Consider the following 17,601-nt stretch of genomic DNA (forward strand, 5'->3'; position numbering starts at 1 on the left):
TCAAACGATAAGTGCATTTCATAAAATAAGAAAACAGTGCAAATCAATGCATTTCTCCCTTGTTTTTGTCTTGTTTCTAGTACAAATATCTACAAGATCTTAAATAAAGAAGCATTTTCTAGACAAGTGAAATAATTTCCAGAAATAATGAGTCTGAGTTTGTTCTTAATGTAAGAAAAATATTCTTGTTTTTACGCTTTGTAATAAGATGATCTTACTCATGCTATTGGCAGATTATTTTTGCTTGTTTTTAAGGAAAACCTCTTAGAATAGATGATTTAGTTAAAAAAAAATAAAAATAAAAAAAAATTCAACAAGCTACTGGAAATATTCCTCAGAGATTTTGCTCCATATTGTCATGATAGCATCACACAGTTGCTGCAGATTTGTCGGCTGCACATCCATGATGCCAATCTCCCGTTCCACCACATCCTAAAGCTGCTCTATTGGATTGAGCTCTGGTGACCGTGGAGGCCATTTGAGTACAGTGAACTCATCGTCATGTTCACCAGTCTGAGATGATTGAGCTTTATGACATGCTGCGTTATCCTGCTGGAAGTAGCCATCAGAAGATGGAGACACTGTGCTCATAAAGGGATGGACATGGTCAGCAGCAATACTCAGGTAGGCTGTGGCGTTGATGCTCAATTGGTACTAATGGACCCAAAGAAAATCTCCCCCACACACTGAACCGCTGATACAAGGCAGGATGGATCCATGCTTTTATGCTGTTGAGGTCAAATTGTGAGCCGAGCATCTGAATGTGTCAGCAGAAATGGAGACTCATCAGAGCAGCAACGTTTCTCCAATCTTCTATTGTCCAGTTTTGGTGAGCCTGTGTGAATTGTAGCCTCAGTTTCCTGTTCTTAGCTGACAGGAGCGGCACCCGATGTGGTCTTCTGCTGCTGTAGCCCATCCGCCTCAAGGTTGGCCGTGTTGTGTGTTCAGAGATGCTCTTCTGCAGAGCTCGGTTGTAGCGAGTGCTTATTTGAGTCACTGTTGCCTTTCTATCAGCTGGAACCAGTCTGGCCATTCTCCTCTGACCTCTGGCCTCATCAACAAGGCATTTGCGCCCACAGAACTGCCGATCACTGGATATTTCCTCTGTGTCGGAGCATTCTCTGTAAACCCTAGAGATGGTTGTGCGTGGAAATCCCAGTAGATCAGCAGTTTCTGAAATACTCAGAGCAGCCCATCTGGCAGCAACAACCATGCCACGTTCAAAGTCTCTTAAATCCCCTTTCTTCCCCATTCTGATGCTCGCTTTGAATGCCTAACGATAGAACTACAATCAGTTAGACAGGTGTACCTAATAAAATGGCCAGTTGGTTGTCTAGAAAATGCTTCTTGATTTAAGAATTTTTAGATATTTAAACCAGAAACAAGACAAAAACTTTTGCAGTTAAAGCTTTACTAACTAAGAAAAAAGACAAAAACTCCTAAAACAACAATCTTACTCAATCTAATCTTGCAGAGTGTTTTATTCTTATATCAAGATCATTAAGATGTTTTGATTGTAACTCTGGCTAGATAAATTGTTTTGTTTTTTTGCAGTGAACCACTTTAGACAGGAAAAAATATATTAGGGGAAAAACATTCCTCGTCAAATGTAGCGTATCCAAGCCAATCAGAAATCAGAAAGCACTTTGGACAGGAAAGAACAGATTAAACGTGTGTTATCAGACTTACAGGGTTCAGATCCAGGAAGGTCTGATGCTGCTCGTGGACTGGAGAAAGACCCTCCACAGCCTGGACGTATTTCTCATCACCCAGATGAAAATGAGGGAAAGAAACGACTACAGGAGCACCTGGAAAAATAAACAACAGAAAATCATCATGATTATTGCAGCTCATAATTCACACCAAAATCATGCAGGTTTACGCATGGCAGACTCTTTTATTTAAAGCTAAATATGCTGCATTCAATATTTTAATTTAAATGTGAATAAATCAAAATAAATAAATGAATGAAAAATGAATGAATATATATATATATATATATATATATATATTAATAATAAATTAAATAAATCATTAAAAATCATTTAAACATTAAATATCAATAATAATACAATATTATTAAGCAATACTTTATTATTATCATAATAATTATTATTATTATTATAAATAACAAATAAAACAAACTTATCAAAAGTGAAAACACTGTATTCAAGTTAAACACTAAAAATAAATTAACATAAATTATAATATTTTAATTCACTTTATTATTATAAAGCAATATATATAATATCATTAATAGATATTAGAATTATAATATTACTATAATATTATATTCTTAATATATTATATTTTATATATAATATATATTATATATTTATAAATAAATATACATATATACATATAAATACATAAAACTATTATCTGAAGTGAAAAAAACCTGCATTTAAGACAATTAAATAAATATGAATAAATCTAAAATCATTTTAATATTATATATCAATGATATTATAAATACATATTATATTAATAATGCGACAAATAATACAAATACAAATAAGCAAAATTATTATCTGAAATTAACTAAATGTAATAGATAAATAATAAATTAATGAATATATATATATATATACACACACACACACACACACACACACATATATATATATATATATATATATATATATATATATATATATATATTACAAATAATAAATATACAAAAATATTTTTCTTAAGTGAAATAGATTGCATTCAAGAAAAACATTTAAATGTAAATAAATAAATATTAATAATAACAAATAAATTAATTGAAATATTATTTATCAATAATATAATACCAATTATACAATGACTTTTTCTAATTACCCTTAATTGCCTAATTAACCTAATTAAGCCTTTAAATGTCACTTTATTAAGTAAATAAATAAAAAATATTAACAATAATATATTATTCATTTTATTATTTTATATCAATATTAATATAATATTATTAATAAATATATTATTAATGCTACAAATAATAAATATATACATATGCAGAATTATCATCTGAAGTGAAATACACTGCAAATACACTACACCCTACACTGATAATCATTTAAATGATAACTAATAAACTAATTAATATTAATAAATTATATATTATAATTATAATATTATTATTATTATAATAAATATTACAAATAATAAATATACAAAAGTATTATTTAAAGTAAAATACATTGCATTAATGATAAACATTTAAATGTGAATAAATTAATATTCGTAATAAAATATAAATTAATTGTAATATTATATATCAATAATATAATATCACTATAATATATTTTCAGTTAAACAGAAATGTTTAGGCGGGGGTTATTAACAGGAGGGCTAATAATTTTGTATATTACATATTATATACAATTATAATTAATAAATAGATTCGATAAATTAAATTAACTATATGATAAAAGTTTATATCTTTTTAGTTTCTTCCACTATTCCCTCACCATTAAATAAATAAATACATTTTCAGAAATAGCATCCGGTGTGAAACATGATCAGCGGCTCTATAAACACACAGATGATCTAACAACCAGTTCAGTTCATCACCATCGCTAAGATCATAATTAAACATGCACTACACCAAACATGATGAGAGTAAAAGCGCAGTGTTTTGCCCTTTCACACACTTCCCCCTTTCTAAAGTCACTGACCCTGTAATGTCCCTGAAACCCACATCACCAGTGTTTTAGCAGGAATAACAATGCTTTAACAATGCTTTCTTTAATACGAGCCCCATGAGACGTCAGGCCTGTCCTGTTGTGTTTTTTTTTCCATGTCGTGATGTTAAAAAGGGAAGGAACCCAGTCTCACAAGAACATGACGCGACCTTTGACCTTCAGCATGAAAAAACAATCAGGAGTGACTGCGAGTGACTAGAAGCTAAAAAACGCCTTGTTCTCAACACATGAGGGGAAATGAGACTCCAGCGTTACTGGGACAGAGGTGAGCGTTTTCCAGCGCTTCTGTTTGACAACACACACACACACACTCGCTCTGTGAGTGTGTGTCATTCCATACACCTGTAATGCGGGAGAGCACAAATGCTTTGGCAATATTACAATCGTGGTGCTGACGCTCACATGAGCACAGCGTGACTGAGAACGGTAATAAAACACAAACACTGATATGACCTGAGAGGAAATCAGCTGTTGTGTGTTTATGTTTCACTTCATGCTTCCCAGTAATACTCAGAAGTGACTAGACCTGTTAACAAACAACCGATACAATGCTAAATAATGCTTAAGCCCTACCTAGAAACGGCATAGCAACACCCTAAAACATGTGAAATACGCTAGAAATGGCATAACAGCACCTGAAAATACGCAAAATACCATAGAACAGCATAGCAACACCCTAAGACACATGAAATACCCTTGAAATGGTATATCAACAGCCTAAAACCCTTGTGATACCCTCACAACTGGTTTAAAATACTTTGAACAACCTAGCAACAGCATATCAACAACATAAAACAACTGAAACATTATAGAAACTGCATAATGACAGCTTAAAAACGTTGGGACACATTAACAACTGGCTAAAAAAACACATTGAACACTCTGGAAACAGCACAGCAACACGCTATAACAATTGAACACCCTAGAAACAGCATAGCAACAGCCTAAAACCCTTTACATACCCTCACAATTGGCTTAAAAACATGTTTAACACCCTAGCAACAGCATAACAACATGCTATAGCAAACAAAACACCATAGAAACTGTTTAACGTTTACAACACTTGAAAAAAACCCAAAAACTGCATTTTAACAGGCTAACAAAATTGGGACATCATAACAACTGGCTTAAAAGCTCATTGAACTCCCTAGCAATGGGATAGCAACCCCTAAAACACCTAAAATAACCCCGAAACACATTGGAAACATCCTGACCTAGATCAAAAATGACAGTCTAAAACACATGAAAGACCCTAAAACTGCATCTGCAACTGCCTAAAACACTTGGAACATGTTAAAAACACTTTGAACACCCTAGCAACAGCATATCATCACCCTAAAACACTTGAAATACCCTAGAAACTGCATAGCAACAGCCTAAAATTCTTGGAACAGCCTAAAAAACACATTAGCAACAGCAAAGCAACACCCTAAAACAAATGAAACAACCGGAAAACAGCACAGCGACAGTCTAAAACAATTGACACACTCTAAAAACTGCATAATGGCAGCCTAAAACTCTTGGGACACCCTAACAACTGGCTTAAAAACATTTTAAACACCCTAGCAACAGCTCAGCAAAACGCTATAACAATTGAACGCCCTAGAAACCGCATAGCAACAGTCTAAAACACTTGAAACACACTAGAAACCACATAGAAACAGCCTAAAACCTTTGAGATACCCTCACAACTAGTTTAAAAACACTTTTAACATCCCAGAAACAGCATAGCAACACCCCAAAACAATTGAAACACCGTAGAAACTACATAATGACAGTCTAAAACACTTGAAACACCCCAAAAACATTTTTTTGTGCTTTTTATCAGGCTAAAAACAAATGGGAGAGCATACCAACTGGCCTAAACACAGGTTGAATACCCTAGCAACAGTATAGCAACACTCTAAAACAATTGAAACACTAAAACTGCATGATGACGTCCTAAAACACTTAGCAACCCTAAAAACTGGCTTAAAAACAAAAACACTGACATGACCCGTGAGGAAATCAGCTGTTGTGTGTTTATGTTTCACTTTATGCTTCACAGTATGCTAAATAATGCTTAATTAGGACTGTTTGTACAGAAGGCCAGATGAAAAGCATTTGGAATCGATGAATGTGCAATATTTATCATCTACAATACTGGGGTGAATGTTCTTTAACAAAAGTGCAAGCTGACATGATCAGGAATGTCACTCGCTGTGCCAAAAACTGATTAAAATGCTCATGTTCAGAATGCATGAATCTCTCAGAACTAGACACTTCATAAAAACAGTCTACAAACACTTGACACACCCTATTAATTGCATAGCATTAGCCTAAAACACTTGGGACACCCTAACATCTGGCTTACAGTCTTTTTGAGCACCCTAGCAACAGCATAGCAACACCCTAAAACAATTGAAACACCCTAAAAACAGCATAGCAATAGTCTAAAACACTTGAAACACCTTAAAACAACACCGAAAACCATTGGAACACTGACAACAGGCTAAAAACACGTGAAGTACAACAACTGCATAACGACAACCTAAACCACTTGAAATGCACTAGAATCTGCACAGTGGCAGTCTACAACTCCAGGAATACCATAATAACTGCATAGCAACTGCTTAAAAAAGTTGGTAAATCATAACAAGTAAGGAAAAACACGTAGAACACCCCAGAAACTAACTAAAACACTAAGAAGACCCTAGCAACTGACTAAAACCTTTGGAACACAATTGGAATAACCTGTTGGGAAAACACTTGGAACACCCTAGCAAAAGAGCCTAAAACTCTTGGAACACCCTAGCAAAAGAGCCTAAAACTCCTGGAAGACCCTAGCAAAAGAGACTAAAACTTCTGAAACACCCTAGCAAAAGAGCCTAAAACTTCTGAAACACCCTAGCAAAAGAGACTAAAACTCCTGGAAGACCCTAGCAAAAGAGCCTAAAACTCCTGAAACACCCTTGGAACTGACTAAAGCAATTGTAACACCCTAAAAATCACATAATAGTTGGAAAAACAACATCTTTACAAATTTGGAACATACTAACAAGTAGGGTAAAACACTTGGAACACTCTAAAAACTGGCCAAAATCTAAGAAGACCCTAGCAACTGACTAAAACTCTTGGAACACTCCAACTGAGTAAACAATTGGAACACCCTAACTACATCACACCCTACAACATTTGGAATACCCTGGTAACTGCATAGCAACAGCTTTGAATTGTTGGAACTTCCTAATAAATGGGGAAACACTTGGAACACCCTAGAAAAACACAAAAACAGCAGCAACTCCCTAGCAAAATAGACTAAAACCCCTGGAACACCATAAGAACTGACTAAAGCAATTGAAACACCATAGATTAGTAATAAACACCCTAAAACAATTGAAAAAAATAACAGCTTTACAAATTTGGAACATTCTAAACAAGTGGGGTAAAACACTTGGGACACCCTAAAAACTGACCAAACACTAAGGGTGCGTTCACATCTGTAGTTCGCTTCATTTGGTCCGGACCAAGGGTAATAAATGATACATTGTTGCATCTTCTGCCGTCTTTGGGTGGTTTTCACACCACACTGCTGGCTTTGGTCCGAACCAGTTGAAACGAACCAAAATGCAGTCATCTGACAAAATCCACATCTCTCATTGGCCAGATGTTGTTGAACGTATTTACTAAACTGCTTATTGATTGGTCAGAATTCACATGCGGGAAAACGCCAGTGAACTCCTGCAAGTAAATATAAAACCAGCAGACACGAAATGTCGTTTTTACTCTGGAGGGACGACTGCGCTGACTGATTGTATCCCTGCTTTAGACAAACTATACATTTTAAAAATGAAGTGCGGCTGCGGCTAAGAAAATATTGTTTTAATGCGTCGCTCGTCACTTCAGGAGGAGGCGTAAATTAATTTAGCTAAACTGCAACATGCTCATCTTGCGGAAATAATACCAACGATGCATCAGCTAATGTTTTCCCCTCTCTCTCTCTCTGTTGGTAAAGCGTTGTCAACAAATATTTTTCCTCCATATCCCATAATGCACAGCGCATCGGCCTACGGCAGCTGGATTAGTCCTAAAGGCGCAGTACTTTTTGTGGTTGGACCTGTTTTAGTACGGATCATATTCTCACCACAAACGAACCGCTCCAGGGTTCGTTTGAAAGCGTACCGAGACCACCTCTTCAAGCAGGTCTCGGTACGCTTATTTGGTCCACTTTTGGTGCACACTCGAGTACAATTGCTGCATTCTCACCTGCCCAAACCAACCGCACCTAAAGGAAAAATGAACTCTAGTGCGATTCAATCGAACTAAATATATCAGGTGTGAAAGCACTCTAAGAAGACCATAGCAACTGACTAAAACTCTTGGAACACTCTTAACATCTAGCTAAACAATTAACAATTGGAATAACCTAGTAAATTTGGAAAAAAAACTAACAAGTGGGGAAAACACTTGGAACACCCTAGAAATGAAACAATATCCAAAATCAATTGGAATAACCTGGCAACTGGCAACAAATTTAAAACATCATAACAAGTGGGGAAAACACTTGCAACATCCAAGAAACTGGCTAAAACACTAAGAAGACCCTAGCAACCAACGAAACACCTGGAATACCCTAATAACAGACTAAACAATTGGAACACCCGAAAAACTACATTACATTCTAAAACCCTTCAAACACCATTTTATCTGCATACCAACAGCTTTAAAGCAAGTTGGGGGCGATGTGGTGGTGCAGTAGGTAGTGCTGTCGCCTCACAGCAAGAAAGTCGCTGGTTCGAAATTTCAGCTGGGTCAATAGGCGTTTCTTTGTGGAGTTTGCATGTTCTCCCTGCGCTTGCGTGGGTTTCCTCCACAGTCCAAATACATGCACTATAGAGCAATTGGGTAGGCTAAATTGTCTGTAGTGTATGAGTGTGAATGAGTATGTATAGATGTTTCCCAGAGATGGGTTGCAGCTGGAAGGGCATACACTGTGTAAAACATATGCTGGATAAGTTAGCGGTTCATTCCGCTGTGGTGACGCCAGACTAATAAAGGAACTAAGCCGAAAAAATAAATAAATGAATGTATAAAACAAGTTGGAACATCCTAACAAGTGGGGGAAACACTTGGAACACTGTAGCAAAAGAGGCTAAACACTTGGAACACTGTAGGAACTGACAAAACAATTGGAACACCCTAGAAATGGCATGACACCCTAAAACAATTGGAATACCCTGGCGACTGCATAGCAGTAGCTTTACAAATTTGGAACGTTCAAACAAGTGGGGAAAAAACTTGGAAAATCCTAGAAAGAGGCTAAAACAACTAGAACACCCTAGAAAAAAGAGACTTAAACTCCTGAAACACCCTAGAAATTACATAATACCTTAAACCAATTAGAACATTATGGCGACTACATAGCAGCAGCTTTACCAATTTGGAACATCCTAACACTTGGAACACTCGAAAGACAAGAAACTACATTACATCCTAGAACACTTGGAATACAATTGTAACTACATAAGAACAGCCTAGAACACCCTAACAACTGGCTTAAACACCCAGAAAGCCCTAGCAACTACATAGAAACAACCTTAAATAATTAGAACACCCAAACAGCTTCAAATCACCTTGAAGATTGTTGAAACTGAACATCAAATTGATCTATAAAATGTAGAGAATTACGCATGTAATGATTATTATGATTTTTTTAGACATGCATTAATGCACCTTGCCGGCACACAGACACGTCCAGCACTCCGTCATCCAGGCATTTCTTGGGCGTGAGGCAGAATCCCTCGTTCTCTGGGTTGTTTGTTCCGCTGGCGAGCACAGCACGGGGCGGCGTGAAGCGATACGCTGGGATTCCCTTCACCTCCACCTCCTTCTCAAAGCGCATGTGGATGGACCTACAGGACCAATGACAAGACAGCAGTCAAAACGCTGAGCAAAATAACTGTACCATTGTGTTTTGGTGCTCTGGACTTGGAAATAATTAAAATAATTAGGACCACATGGAATCTGTGCCCGCAGATTTCCGGTGATTTTGTAGCCCATTATTGAATCTATTTATTTATTTATAAAAAACAAATAAATATATATTTACACACATTTCTATATTAATTTGAGTGATAATAGTGAATAATATGCACTGTAAGAAATTGCTGCAAAATTTACAATATTAATGGCAAATATTAATAATAATATTATTAATAATGAGAATATGATTATTATTATTAATAATAATAATAATGCTAAATTACTTTAACAAAGAAAGAACTATGAAACGATAAATATTACTAGAAAAAAATAGAAAATTACAGAGCAGATATTACATTCTGAACTGCAGATGTTTTATTCAGATTATTTTCTTAATAATAATCAAAATAATAATAGTAATATATTAATAATTATAATTATTATTATTATTATTAATAATAACAATAATTATTTTTTATTAATTGATATACATATTATTCATAACAAATATTCTTATGAATATAAATTATATAAATATTATTATTATAATGCTGAATTTCACATAGAAAGAAACTACGAAATATGACAAATAAAATATCTATATTTTTTATTATATACATGCAGTTTTAAATATTATTATTAATCAAAATATTAATAATGCAGATTTGTTCAAAGTGTTAAAGAAAGAAGAACTATGAAACATAATAAATAATAAATAACTGATATATTTTATTTTACATAAACACACATAGGCATCACAGTGGCACAGTGGGTACCACAATTGCCTCACAGCAAGAAGGTCGCTGGTTCAAGCCTCGGCAGAGTCAGTTGGCATTTCTGTGTGGAGTTTGCATGTTCTCCCGGTGTTGGCGTGGGTTTTCTCTGTGTGCTCCGGTTTTCTCCACAGTCCAAACACATGCGGTACAGGTGAATTTTGTAAGTCATTAGTGTATGTTTGTGAATGGATGTGTATGGATGTTTCCCAGTGATGGGTTGCAGCTGGAAAGGCATCCGCTGCATTAAACATATGCTAGATAAGTTGGCGGTTCATTCCGCTGTAGCAACCCTAAATTAATTAATTAATAAACACACACACACATGCACACGCGCACACACACACACACACACACACACACACACACACACACACACACACACACACACACACACACACACACACACACAGAGTTTAACAATCTCCAGGGTGTTTTGTTTTGAGCTGATTATGATCAGGGGAAATTAGTTTTCCAGCAGTCTGCATGATATAATGATGTACAAAGGTTAAACATGACGCTCCCGCGGCCACTTCCCCTTAAAAATAAAATAAAAAATAAAAATACGGGTGAGGAGTCAGAGCAAAAGGACAAGGACAGCTGTTCCCGCCAGCACAATACCCCGCTCTCCATCAACTGGGTTAAAAGTCACTACGGGCAAAAAAACACATGTGTGTGTGACTAAATCAGGTGTAATCGTTTCCGCAGCGAACAAAGACGGGAGTGGAGATCTTTAGGGCAAAAATCCCACTGAAAATAAAGAGCGAGACGAGGGGTCAGCAGGACTGCAGGTCAAAGGTCAAGCAGTGATCAGACAGCAGTTACATCAATAGAGTATTAAATATACAGCGTGCGTCATCATGAGGGATACATCTTTGCCTGACATGAGCAGGAAACTGAGCAGCACTAAAAATATATATAAAAACAAACAAACCTGACATTTTTGAGGTCAGAATGATTCGCTCTCCTGTGATTTTTAATTTGTTTTTGATATTTTTTCTTGATGTTGAACAGATTCAGGAATTTTTCACAGTATTTCCTCTAATATTTGTTCTTCTGGAGAAAGTCTGATTTGTTTTATTTCTGCTAGAAATAATTACCCTAACTTTACCGTAATTAACCTAGTTACGATTTTAAATGTCACTTTAAGCTGTATAGAAGTGTCTTGAAGAATATCTAGTCTAATATTATTTACTGTCATCATGATGAAGAGAAAGAAATAAAAATCTGGAGGAAATAAATAAATCAGTTATTAGAAATGAGTTATTAACACTATTATGATCAGAAATGTGTTAAATAGAAACTGAAAACAAAAAGAACAGGGGGGCGAATAATTCTGACTTCAACTGTTATATTAATAATAATATAAATAAAAATGATAATAATAATAATAATAATAATAATAAACAATTATTAATAATAATAATGCTGAATTACTTTTAAAAAGACAAAAATAAGAAATTTACAAGTTTACAAGAAATGTACACAGCAGATGATAATTCCTTAACTGCATTAATTTGAATAAATCAAACTAGATTAAATGTAATGTTACATAAATGATACAATTTTTTTAATATATATATACTACAATATGTAATATAAAATGCATAAAAGGCACAATAATGAATCATCTCATAATGTTATGAAGTAAATTTACTAACTTATTTATTATTATTAATATTATAATTATTTTACTACAGGAAATGAACAGCTTGTTTTTAATAAAAAAACATAAATACTACTATTAAATGTTGAACTGCATTTAAAAGAAAACTGCATTAAAATAAATAATAATATTTTCAGATAATATATAATATTTAATGAAACAAACAAATTTAAAATTGTAATATGTTTTATACCATTACGTTAATAATTAATTTTACTAAATTTATTATTAATATTATTATTATTTTTATAGTGTGTGTGTGTATGTGCGTGTGTGTCCGTGTGTGTGTGTGTGTGTGTGTGTGCCTGTGTGTGTGTGTGTGTGTGAATGAGTGTGTATGGATGTTTTGCAGTGTTGGGTTGCAGTTGGAAGGGCATCTGCTGCGTATAACATATACTGGATAAGTTGGCAGTTCGTTCCGCTGTGGTGACCCCAGATTAATAAAGGGACTAAACCGAAAAGAAAATGAATGAATGAATGAATTATTAATATTATTTCATTACTGGGAATGAACAATTTGATTAATAAACAAACAAACAAACAAACAAACATAAATAGTTCTATTAAAAAACAAAACTGTAAAAAACAAAAAATATAATATATAATAAAATAGTAATGATATATATTTATATATATATATATATATATATATATATATATATATATATATATATATATATATATATATATATATATATATATATATATATATATATATATATATATATATATAATAACTAATAGCCTAGTGGTTATGTGTGCTAACATATAGCACTGTGGTGCTCATGGTGACGCATGTTCAATTCCCAGCTCGAGGTCCTTTGCAGACCCTTCTCTGTGCTTCTAATACTTTCCTGTCTGTATTCTCCACTATCCTATCTAAAGTAAAGGTGAAAACCCTCTAAAAATGGTTTATAAAAATTAGGAAAAGTATTATAAAATAATAATAATAATAATAATAATAATAATAATTTAAAAATATATATACATAAATAATGCATACATACATAAACAATATACATACATAAATAATGTAAAAGTAAACATTAAAATAGAAAACATATAGCATAAAGAATAATTCTTAAATAAAATAAACCGTTCATTTTCTTTTTGGCTTAGTCCTTTAATTAATCTGGGGTCACCACAGTGGAATGAACCACCAACTTTTCCAGCATATGTTTTAGGCAGCCCTTCCAGCTGCAACCCAATACAGGGAATCATTAAATCATATTAAATTAAATAATAATAATTAAAATAAATATAATAATATTTGTATTATTTCATAATTATAATTATATAAATAGAAAGAAAAAATATATTCCCACAGTGAAGTATTTTACAGTGAGCTCAACTGATTCCCCTGCTTAAAATCTTTAAATCTCCTTCATGAGCGAGAATCAGAGTAAAGTTATGTTCCCACACAGAGTCAGTGTGATGGGATTGAGGAGGTTTAGACCTTTAGTCCAGTTTCACTTCAGTGGAGGAGAGGTGAAGAAAAATCTGCTGCACCAAACACAACATCTGCTTTTCTGCATAATGTGCTTTCAAAAGGGAATGTCCGGCATTCGGCTAATTTTCATAAACATCTGGAGCTGCTTACAAACATCAACATGTACACTACAACAAACCAAAAATGAATGAATGAATAATAATAATCTTCATGGGCAGCACGGTGGCTAAGTGGTTAGCACTGTGGCCTCACAGCAAGAAGGTCGCTGGTTCGAGTCCCAGCTGGGTCAGTTGGCATTTCTGTGTGGAGTTTGCATGTTCTCCCCGTGTTGGCGTGGGCTTCCTCCGGGTGCTCCGGTTTCCCTTACAGTCCAAACACATGTGCTATAGGGGAACTGATGAACTAAATTGGCCATAGTGTATGAGTGTGAGAGAATGAGTTTGTTTGGGTGTTTCCCAGCACTGGGTTGCATCTGGAAGGGCATCTGCTGTTTAAAACATATGCTGGAATAGTTGGTGGTTCATTCCTCTGTGGCAACCCCTAATAAATCAGCTACTAAGCCAAAAGAATTTCTCTTATTATTATAATTTGTTTTCATAATTATTATATTTATAAATATTATTTTAATTATTATTATAATTATATATATATATATATATATATATATATATATATATATATATATATATATATATATTAATAATTATATAATAATAATAATAATAATAATAATAACAAAAATACTAATCTTTATATTTATTTTAAACAATGATTCCATAAATAAATTGTTATTATTATACATTTTTATAAAATTATCTCATAAACTAGGTAATATTGTTATTATTATTGTATTTATTTTTTATCATTATACAATTTCTAAGATAATATTACTACAAATAACAGTACTTATTAATAGCATAATTAATAATTAATAATAATTTTATAAAAAACTATATTTATAATTATTTCTACAATTATCTCATAAATAACCTATAACATTAATAAAAATAATAATAAGTAGAATGTGAATAATATAAATAATAATAATAAAAACAATAAACACTCTAATTGTATTATGCATATTTTTTTAAAGCTGTTCAAGGTCTTTATTAATCAACATTTTTCTCAGAATCCCAAACTTTCAAGGATTTCAAGGGTCTGTTCCCCTGAATAAAGCATAAAACTACATCAATGAAAATATTTAATATGTATACAAATGGGACGTTCCTTTGTGTAATGTCTTGAGCAGATGCCTGCTCTATTCTCTATTGGCATGTTCTGTATGTCCGGATGGCGTTCGATTTATTGTCCTGTTCCTACTCAGACCTCCACCCATAAAAACACAGACACGCTACAGAATCCGCATGTGCTGCCAACACACACTGACATCACACTCCGTAAATAACAACAGGTACTACACTCACACCCAAACACAAGAACAACAGCTGCAGGGTTGCCAAATCTGTAAGAACTGCGCTACTTCTAACCACTTGCTGTGGGTTGTTTTTATATTTATATGGTTTATATATTTTATATTTATACCTCACTTCTCTCTCTCTCTCTCCTCCACACTGTCTTGTAATGACAATCACGCATACGCATTTGTAGGAATTCAATAAATAATATTTATTATTTAATACTTGTTTCCTATTTAAGTTTATTGTTTTTTATGACGGTATAACGGTATTGAAACTGACACTGTTGCTATTTTTAGATCCCGCAGTATACCATATTACCGCCCAAGCCTACATAATACTAAATTTATGTTTTAGACATGTAAATACACACACATATTAGTAAAACAAAACATTTAGAGTTTGTAAAACACACAAGGAAGTCTAACAATCCATTCAAATATAATTTGCAGATGTGTTTTATTCATATCAGATACACATTACACGTAGTGAAAGTAGCTATGAAGTTGAAATCTGCTCTTCTTTAAGTTCACCAGACACTTACTTGCATGTGTTTACGTGAATTTACATGCTGAATCCTGCGTGTTCTGCTTTTTATAACCTACACGTTGATGTGAACTGATAAAACTTTGAGATTATATCTCATTAAGATTATTTTTCTTGGTCAATTCACAAATAATTTAACGTGTTTTAAGAAAACAATCACTTTATTTTGAGTTGTTTTTTTTCTTCAGAAAACAAGACATGATTTCTCATGCTATTTCATGTGTCTAGTATGTATCTTGATTTAAAAATATTTAGATATTTGAATTGAAAACAGGACAAAACTACTACGTTTTTTATTGTATTATTTATTATTATATTATTATTATTATATTATTATTATTATTATTATTATTATTATTATAAAAGCTCAGGGATGAGCTTTTTTAAATAAAAGGTTGGAAATTAATGTTTTTTTTATTATCCGATTGATCAAAAAAATGATGAACAGATTAATCGATTATTAAAATAATCGTTAGTTGCAGCCCTAGTCTAGATGTTTGCAAATCTGAAATATGTTACTTTATGTATTATTGCACTAAATTCACTAGAGCAGTGTTTCTCAACTGATGGGTCGTGACCCAAAACTGGGTCGCGGGAACATTTTCAGAGGGTCGCGGAGTGTGTGGTCAAAAAACAACAACAAAAGTTAAATGTTTTACTTATTTTGCTTATACCGGACTTTTATTTTGAAATGCATGCGCGACAACCCTACCGTTTGACAAGTGAAATTTCATTTAATTATTGCAACAAATATGTCGAAGCGCAAGTACGACCCCAAATATGTTAAGTATGGATATATATATATATATATTGACGACAAAAAAGACTTAAAGCCTCAGTGTCATATGTAGTGAGGTGCTCTCAGAAGAGAGCATGAAACCTTCTATGTTAAAACAACATTTAGAAACCAGAAAACATGTTTTATTAAGAGTTTATTATTAACAATATTTGTCGTTTTTACTTTGTAATATTTCTATAATTTTATCTATTTTGTTAATTGACAGCAATAAAATAGTGTTTATTTGTAAGTCTTGGTAAATTGCTTATGATGTATCAGTGCTTGTTTATGTTAATTAATACAAATTAAGTATAATTCCTAAAATTGTTTTATAGTTCCTAAAAATTTGGGTCGCGGCTTGATGACCATGTAAAAATGTGGGTCCCATGGCCAAACCAGTTGAGAACCCCTGCACTAGAGGATGCTATCAACATTTTTGTATATTCCAAACACATTACTTAGGATATGTTTTGTTTTACATATTTACAAAATTGACATATCTGCACTGGAAGAACAACCTTATAACCTTGCCAAAACATTGTTCAGCATTTTATTGTATGGTGAGAAGATTTTTTTATGATAACAGTATATTGATAATTACTAATTAGAAACTGTGTATAATGTAAAAATTGGTATAAAACATGTATTATACAAATCCGTGGTGGCGTATTTTAAGTTAGAAATCTTTGGCCTAGTTTTGACTGACCATTGAGCTAATATTATTTTGAAAATCTGGCAACCCTGAACAGTAGACTGAGTTCTGAACTGCCTTTGACTCTGAAAGGTTATGCTGTTCTGAGGTCAGACATTTATGAAATATAGACGCTTTGACAAATTAGAGTTACCACAAAACTGATGTCGCCACAGATGAGCAAACACCATAAACCAATGCTTTATTGCATTAAGTTTAGTCTGCAAATAGGCAACTGCAACAATCTGGCATGATTTCTCTGAAAGTGATGTTGTATTCTCCAGTAATACATGAACAAACGTTAAAAACTGGACATTCTGAGCATTATATGGCATATATATGATGATATATAAAATATGGACTATAATTTCATATTATGCGCTATTGTTTACTATAATACATAGTTTACAGTAATATTTTTCATCATTTGGATGATTATAATCTTATAGTTTAGACAGAAATGAGAATAACTTTATAAAGACAAAGCTGCACAACTGAACAAATATTATAATTTTGCTTTTTTATGATTATTTTTATTTGGGCCTGTAATCATTAGGCTTTTAAAATTCATTAAGTATTTATTTAAAATTTCTACATATAAATATTTGCATACTATAATGTATCCATTGTAACGT

General features: G+C 33.1%; 1 protein-coding gene across 2 annotated transcripts in view; it reads right to left on the minus strand.

The window, feature by feature from the left end:
* Window positions 1-17,601, minus strand: part of scarb2b (scavenger receptor class B, member 2b) — a 63,849-nt gene that overhangs the window by 12,855 nt on the left and 33,393 nt on the right. For both annotated transcript variants that reach the window (XR_012397037.1, XM_009301636.5), the window contains exons 7-8: window positions 9,399-9,577; window positions 1,690-1,808 (exon numbers count right to left, since the gene is read on the minus strand). Coding sequence is in view for 1 of the 2 variants with exons in the window: in XM_009301636.5 (XP_009299911.1) it covers window positions 1,690-1,808; window positions 9,399-9,577 (298 nt within the window). In the remaining variant the exon portion in view is untranslated. The remainder of the gene's footprint in view (window positions 1-1,689; window positions 1,809-9,398; window positions 9,578-17,601) is intronic.

Source organism: Danio rerio, chromosome 21 (assembly GCF_049306965.1).
Source record: "Danio rerio strain Tuebingen ecotype United States chromosome 21, GRCz12tu, whole genome shotgun sequence".
Lineage (NCBI taxonomy): Eukaryota > Metazoa > Chordata > Actinopteri > Cypriniformes > Danionidae > Danio > Danio rerio.